The following is an 8,557-nucleotide window of genomic DNA, read 5'->3' as shown; positions in this document are numbered from 1 at the left end:
CATCACGAAGTTTTGTGACGCCACGACCACCATGCGTTGCTGCCTTATCTCATTTTCGCATGAGATAACTGTATATCAGCCAGTCTCAGTTTGTTTCATAAAAAAACAAATATTATGTCCACCTTAAATTTGACTTTTATAGATACATGCTTTTATTGTTTATTTAGATACAGTGTATATCGAGAATGTTATATAGCAAAGAGTTAAAAATGTGTTACGGTTCTTCACCGTGGCTTAAGGTGTCATCTAGGTTTCAAGCTTCCAAAATACATGCCCTGTTGCTAAACTTACTAATCGTGTCGCGTAGGACTCAAATTGTCAAAACTTAAGCTAACATGCTTGCATGGATGTTTACTTTAGAAGTTTAGGGATCTAGATGACATCCAATTTCGAGGATTTTGAGGACTAGAGGTGCATCTTACCGTGTAGCAAAAGCTTTAGAAAAACCACAACGATCTATAATTTTAGACAGAGTGTGTATATATTAGATAGTGAGCGAAAAAATAAAGAAAAAAATTGAAATCATTAGTCGTCGGTTGGTGGTGGCGCTCATTAAGTCCGGCTGGGTGGCTCTCGCTGTCGATGCTTGCAATTGCAAGCGAAGGAAGCGGGAGTGTGCTCCAGCCAGTCGGGTTGACAAACAGAGACGCCGACGCCGACTGACTTACAGTCCTCCACGCCACATCCACTGCGCTCGCGCGCTTGTCTGTCTGACGAATACCCAGGCCACGTCCTAGGGCCTAGCGTCGCGTCGCGCCCGCCCACCTTTCCCGGCGACCTACGTGCGGCCATCCTGCCGGCGACGTCGCCGCCGGCCATGCACGCGACGCCAGCGTACAGGACCCGGTTGTCAAGTCGTGGATGTGCTTGTGCTTCTAGAAGGGTGCACCGTGCATGTGCTAATATAAGCCTTGCGACTGTTTTACTGTGGAACTGTACTGTTTAACGACTGTCAACTGCAAACCTTTTGATTCTGGGTTGTCACACCAAGGTGATCTCAAAGATAATCTAGGACGCTCTGCTTGTAATCTAGTGTATGTATCCTTCTCAAAGAAAATCATATACAGTACGTACTTTGTATTAGCATCACTTCCCGCAGCAGCAATACAATAATCATGCTATTCTGCAGCTGGTTCCTGAATAATTCTCCAAGATCCTGATCGAGTCTCAATCGATACCGTCACTGTCGACGCTAACATCGATCAACCAGGGACGCTATGGCGGCAGCAGCAGCATCAACAAAGTCTTTAAATCCTAAATAAATTAAGATATGTTAGAGTTAAAACTCAGCAAAAGCAATTAAGATTTAGGCACGTGGATAACTGTCTTCCAAGCACTCTTATCTAAGACTAAATCTTTGAGTATATTCCATCCTTTTAAGTCTCCTTTTATTGCCTCTACCTAAGTCAATTTCGGTCTTTCTCTACCTCTCTTCATGTTACTATCCTAGATTAGGATTTCACTACGCACCGGTGCTTTTGGAGGTCTTCGTTGGACATGTCCAAACCATCTCAACTGGTGTTGGACAAGTTTTTCTTCAATTGGTGTTACCCCTAATATATCACGTATATCATCGTTCCGAACTCGATTCCTTCTTATATGACCACAAATCCAACGCAACATACGCATTTCCGCGACAATTATCTGTTGAATATGTCGTCTTTTCGTAGGCCAACATTCTGCACCATACAACATAGCAGGTCTAATCACCGTCCTATAAAACTTGTCTTTTAGCTTATGTGGTACCCTTTTGTCACATAGGACACCAGATGCTCGCCGCAACTTCATCCACTCTGCTTTGATTCTATTGCTAACATCTTTATCAATATCCCCGTCTCTCTGTAGCATTGATCCTAAATATCGAAAGGTATCCTTCGTAGGCACTACTTGACCTTCCAAACTAATATATTTCTCCTCCCGAGTAGTAGTGCCGAAGTCACATCTCATGTACTCAGTTTTAGTTCTACTGAGTCTAAAACCTTTGGACTCCAAAGTCTCCCGTCATAACTCCTGTTTCTGATTCACTCTTGTCCGGCTTTCATCAACTAGCACTACATCGCCCGCGAAAAGCATACACCAAGGAATGTCCCCTTGTATGTCCCTTGTGACCTCATCCATCACTAAGACAAACAAATAAGGGCTCAAAGCTGACCCTTGATGTAGTCCTATCCTAATCGGGAAGTCATCCGTGTCTCCATCACTTGTTCGAACTCTAGTCACAACATTGTTGTACATGTCCTTAATGAGCCCAACGTACTTCGTTGGGACTTTATGTTTGTCCAAAGCCCACCACATAACATCCCTTGGTATTTTATCATAAGCCTTCTCTAAGTCAATTAAAACCATGTGTAGGTTATTCTTCTTCTCCCTGTACCGCTCTATAACTTGTCTTATTAAGAAAATGGCTTCCATGGTTGTCGTTCCGGGCATGAAACCAAATTGATTTATAGAGACCCGTGCTATTGCTCTCAAGCGATGCTCGATAACTCTCTCCCATAGCTTCATAGTATGGCTCATCAACTTAATTTCCCGGTAATTAGTACAACTTTGAATATCCCCTTTATTCTTGTAGATCGGTACCAATATACTTCTCCTCCATTCATCAGGCATCTTGTTCGATCGAAAAATATGGCCGAACAGCTTGGTTAGCCATACTATAGCTATGTCCTCGAGACATCTACACACCTCGATTGGGATACCATCCGATCCTATCGCCTTACCTCCTTTCATCCTTTTCAATGCCTCTCTGGCCTCAAATTCTTGGATTCTTCACACAAAGCGCCTATTGATGTCATCAAAAGAGTCATCCAACTGAAAGGTTGTGTCCGTATTCTCACCATTGAACAATTTGTCAAAATACTCTTACCATCGATGTCGGATCTCATCCTCCTTCTCCAAGAGATGCTCATTTTCATCCTTAATGCACTTAACTTGGTTGAAGTCCCTTGTCTTTCTCTCACGAACCCTAGCCATCCTATCAATGTCCTTCTCTCCTTCCTTCGTACTCAAACGTCGGTAAAGATCCTCGTACGCTTTACCTTTTATTACACTTACAGCTCGCTTTGCAGTCTTCTTTGTCACCTTGTACTTGTCTACGTTGAACCAAGGACGCTACGACACCACTACAAAATTATGTGTGTATATATCCAGTATTTGTCACCTTGTACTTGTTTATGTTGAACCAGGGACGCTACGGCACCACTACAAAATTATGAGTGTATATCCAGTATCAATCTCTTCTAGATAAACATGCAGGGAGGTTAGCAGCGCAACTACCACGTGATAGTGAAACCGGCTGGGGCAGGAGTTTGGGTGCAGTGCAAGGCATCATCAGGGTGTGGTGTGGACAAGGGATCACACGTACTACTCCAGGCTCTGATTTTTTTTTTAATAAAGAGGCTCTGATTTAGAACCATTTTAAAAAGAGAGAGAGAGGGGCAAAGGTCGGGTCTGGCTTTTCAGCGAAGGCCACGTGGCCAAAGCAAGCGAGGGTGTGCTGCTGCTGTGGTGTGTGATGATGGGATGGCTGATGAGCTGCAGCTGCTACGGCCCCGTTTAGTTTCCCCGAAACCCAAGAATTTTTGCGTATATTCGTCACATCGAATCTTGCGGCACATGCATGGAGTACTAAATATAGACGAAAAAAAAACTAATTACACAGTTGAGTGAGAAATCACGAGACGAAACTTTCGAACCTAATTAGTCTATAATTAGATACTAATTATCAAATATAAACTAAACTGCTACCCAAAACCTAAAAATTTTCGGATCTAAACGGGACCTACCTGAACATGATGATGCAGCGTGCACTAGGACCTAGGAGGAAGAGGGGTAGGGGTGGTTGGGGCTCTCCTCTCCCGTGGGCATAGGCCAAAGGCCATGGCGCCAGCATCCCGCCCTTGCGCCAAGCCAAGCCAACCGACCGAACTGGAACCCTCGGTTTTCTTCGCCACCTACTCCTGACTTTGGATTTCATCCAAAAAAAAAAAAAACTCCTGACTTTGGAACCAAGGATGTGTACATGCAGCATCGCAGGGGGCTGTTGCAACACACACCGACACACGCACTGACTGACCCACAGCAAGATTGCAAGAAGCAAGCAACAACAGGGGAAGCTATGGTCGTCCTGCCTGGGTTTTACAGTCCTGTATCTGTATGTATGTATGTAGACAAAAACATATAGCACAGTGGTCATATACATTATACATACATGTACACCTGGCCTGGCCTGTGGGGCTGTGGCCACCTGCCCACCTGGTGCTGGAGTAGACCTGGCGTGGAAGCAAGGCCAAGGGTTTGGCCGTTTGGGTTTCCTTTCCTCCTGCAACTACCGGCGGCCACTCCACTTCACCTACGCCCTCGCGTGCACAGCACACTCCCCCTGCTCTGCTCTTGCAACCCACTACAAAACATGGCGTCTACTCCCTGTGCTCTGCTCTCTCCCTCAACGTGATCCAGGCACAGGCAGAACATTCTGCCCTTCTTCTTCCAACCACCTCTCTCTCGCTTGATTTCTGACTGCCATGGAGCCGGCGGCGGCGAGGTTTCTGCGCAGCCGGCCGGACGAAGGCGGAGGAGGAGCAAAGGAGCAGAGCAGAAGCCAGCTCGAGCATGAGCATGAGGAGGACCAGGACGAGGACCCCCCCTGCGTGCTGGACATCTTCGTGCACGAGGCGCGGGGCATCCACAACATCTGCATCTACGGGGACCAGGACGTGTACGCCAGGCTGGCGCTAACGTCGGCGCCCGACGGCGACGGCGCCGCGCTGGCCACGCGCGTCGCGCGGGGCGGCGGCGCCTCCCCGCGCTTCGGCGAGCGCCTCCCGCCGCTGCGCGTCCGCCAAGGGAGGATCGCCGTGGACGTGCTCAAGTGCGAGCTCTGGATGCGCAGCTGCGCCAGGGGCGTCCTGGACGACCAGCTCCTCGGCTTCGCGCTCGTGCCGCTCGCGTCCGTCGCGGCCGCCGACGGCGCTAGGATCGTCGAGGGGAACTTCGAGCTCTCGTCTACCGACCTCCTCCACTCGCCTGCGGGAACAGTGCGCCTCTCGCTCGCGCTCCGCCCGGGGATCCCCGAAGACGACGCGTGCGCCCAGCCGCCGGGCCGCGGCGCCGACGCCGAGCCGTCCATCGCGTCCGAGGTGGTCATCCTCGGCCCCGCGCCCGCGCCGCCCGTGGACTACTCGAGGATCGAGTTCACGGACCTTAGAGTGGAGCAGGAGAACGACGCCATGGCCGTGCAGTACCTGCCGTTCCTGCGCGCCGGGGACGGGGTGGTGGCTTCGGACTACTGCGAGATGAGCACGAGCCCGTGCGGGGACGTGTCGGCGGCGTCCTCGGACGGCAGCACCAGCAGGAACGCCTCCGCCTCGACGGCCAGCACGGTCAGCGAGGACAGGGCCGTCTCTTCTTCCGCCGAAGCGGCAGAGAAGCCGCTGCCGCTGCCCGACCTTGACGAGGCCACCACGGCTCCCGTGTCCTGCCGCTCGCCGGACACGCCGACGTCGCGCGGCGGGAAGGCCACTAAGGCCGACGTGTTCACGTCGCCGCTCGGGGACATGGACATGGACATCGACATGGAGGCGGAGCAGAGCGCGATGCAGCGGCAGATCATGGAGATGTACGTGAAGAGCATGCAGCAGTTCAGCGAGTCCCTGGCCAAGATGCAGCTGCCGATTGAGCTCGGCCTCGACGGCGGCGGGGTCGGCGGCGGCGTCGTCGTGCAGAAGGAAGAAACGCCCGACAAGAACAAGGTGATCGAGCGGCAGCAGGCGAAGAAGGATGGGACAAGGGTGTTCTATGGGAGCAGAGCTTTCTTCTGAAGTCGAACAAAATTTACATGGAGAAAGACAAACCTCTTGCAAACTTATTGAATTCGACGTGACATTCATCCCGTGGTTTGTTCATCAGGTTCTGCTTGCCAATTGGTATTGTTAACTTTAATTCGTTGTATCAGTAGAACAAGATCACATAATTTAGGAGAGAGTAACATGTGAGCTAGAATTTAGCGGCGACAAATGTAGACAGTAGGCTTGTTCACAAGTTGTGAAAAGCCAAGCAAAGAGTGTGCAGTCATATAGTACTGTTAGTAGCAGTGTGTAAGAGACGGCAAACAGCTATCGCCTAGGATGTTTTCTCATGTGTAAAAATGAAAGGGTTATTTGAGACATCTGCAAGTCGTGATCCTGAAGACAACAAACATTCCTTTTTCCAGCTTACACTTATAGTGCTTCCAAACAAACAAAGTGATGCAGCATCAGATCAGAGCCGAAAGGCCTGCATCAAATGGACATGGACCGGGCCCATGCATGGTTTTGTTTCAGAAGCAAGCAACTGATTGATGAGCACATCACGTTAACCTCACTGAATTCTTTTCCCCTAGGACTAGGAGATGTATTTTCTCACAAAGTCACGAGTACTTGATAGTTGCATAGGAAATGCATTTTCTATCAAGTAGATCAATAAGTCTGTATTTTTTTAGATCGAGTTCCGCGATTCGAGAAGACAGGTTCATTTTTTTCTTTTCTTTTTGTCACACAAACACAAGAAACTAAAAAACCTGAGAAAATTCCCCCCAGAGGGCCGAAGAGGCAGAAGTCACAGAATGCAAAAGTCCAAGGCCCACAACGCATTGTCACCGGTCAATCGTCCGCGAGCATGAACGACCTCGTTCGTATAGGGGCCAGGCCGTGGCAGTGGCATCGAGAGGGTAGGCCCAGTTTGGACCCAGCATATGAAGGGCCAGGTTGCGTAATAATCAGGAACCCAAGGGGCAGTTGGTGTTGTTTGCCGTAATAATCAGGGAGATTTTATTGCAGCTAGTGCCATGGTTGTTCCAAACATAACTGACCCTGAAACTCTAGAAGCATTAGCTTGTTTGGAAGCACTGGCTCTCACTGAAGATTGTGGTATTCACAAGATGTTAGCGTCCATGTTCGCTTGTCTTATAATCCGTACTTTTCGGTTTGTCTTTTCAGCCGAAACTAATTTTTTTCTCTTACAACAAATCAACCAGAACAGTGTTTCAACTTGTTTTTTCAGCGAAAGCGAACGGGACCATTTTTCAGAGGTTGAAGTCTTGTCAATATGTACGGTTCATACATGAAGGTAGGGAGTATAACAGGGAAGCTCATTATCTTGCTATGTATGCATGTACTTTTGGTGAGGGCCGACATGTATGGTTTCGCTGTCCCCCTGTATTCTTGGATGTAAACTTTAAATGATAAATATATTCCCTGCCGTTCTAAAAAAAAAAACTATGGGCCGGTGGCATCTGTAATCTTAGAGCAACCAAGCCACTGTAAACTTGAATATATCTCCATTATCAGAGCCATCTCATCTCATGAATATATCTCCATTAGAGAGCCAACTCCAACGAACTATGTTTCGTTCTATATACTCCAGCGACTTGCCATAATTTTTCTCGTATGAAAAATCATGATTACAACTATCATATATTAAATTTAGAGACCATATAGCCTCCCCGTTAGTGGAGGGCGAGAATGGTGGTTTTAGAGAGCGAAAAGGATGAAGAGTTGTTTAGAAAGTCTATTGGAGTTTGATTTTTTTTTTGTTTCCTAAGTTTTATGATAAAAACCCATGAAGGGAGAATCTTGGGATGCTTTTACCAGATATTCCTATGGCATCAAATCACTAATCTTTCCTATAAAGTGTAATAACTGATCTTACTAGAGGGTACTTTTAAATCAACTATTCATGCATCCCTTAAAATTGCTGCCTCTTCATGGGTCCATGGGTTCATGGACTAGTCTAGATATTATGAATATATTATGATGCGTACCTTAGCTCTCATATGGTTTTTATACATACTCTATGCGATAATTTTGAATTTTACTCTATAAAAATCAGTACAAAAATATTTTTCCATACATACTTGTATCAAATATCAGTTAATCTCTATTTTATATTTTTTTTGTTGACTAAGCTAAATTTGAAAAGGGAAAACTCCATTAACTACACTAAATTTCATTATGAAAAACATTTGTTCAAACACATTACTACAAAAATATTGCGCCACATGCTTTTTTCGGTGTCACTATAATTTCTACTATACTAATTAAATCAACTATACATTACATTTATCTAAAAACCCAGCACGCCAACTTTCATGACGAACTGGCGACCCATAGAAAAGAGAAGATAGCTCGCCACGAGTTTGGTGCCACCAACACCGCACGGTATTCGACCAACGCACACATGGGGCCCACGATGATGGCATGACCCACTGTTGCTGTAGTGACGACACTGTGATTACAACGGTGCGATATATTTTGAAACAAGTCCACCGTCATATGTATTGCCACCTGGCTGCTGCAACGCTGACGTGGCATGCCCTATAGACGAGCGCCTGGCTGGCTATAGTACTGCTGGCCTGCTCTTGAGTCTTGTCACCTCCAACGAGGACTACTGCGTCTGGCATCGGAGTGGCTCGCACGGGGAGCAGGGCTGCCGGGCACACGCCGGCACGAGGCGTCCCCGTTCCTCCACGCTCGCCGAGCGTGTCGACACCCTCACGCGACGTGATGAACGCGCACCGTCA

At 47.7% G+C, this 8,557-nt stretch overlaps 1 protein-coding gene across 1 annotated transcript; it reads left to right on the top strand.

The window, feature by feature from the left end:
• The first annotated feature begins 4,309 nt into the window (after positions 1–4,309).
• LOC136454033 (uncharacterized) lies at positions 4,310–6,166 on the top strand. The gene has a single exon (XM_066454583.1). The coding sequence runs from the start codon at positions 4,524–4,526 to the stop codon at positions 5,817–5,819; it is 1,296 nt and encodes a 431-aa protein (XP_066310680.1). The 5' UTR covers positions 4,310–4,523; the 3' UTR covers positions 5,820–6,166.
• Positions 6,167–8,557: the final 2,391 nt, after the last annotated feature.

Source organism: Miscanthus floridulus, chromosome 5 (assembly GCF_019320115.1).
Source record: "Miscanthus floridulus cultivar M001 chromosome 5, ASM1932011v1, whole genome shotgun sequence".
NCBI classification, from domain to species: domain Eukaryota; kingdom Viridiplantae; phylum Streptophyta; class Magnoliopsida; order Poales; family Poaceae; genus Miscanthus; species Miscanthus floridulus.
This window is presented reverse-complemented; position numbering and strand designations above follow the sequence as displayed.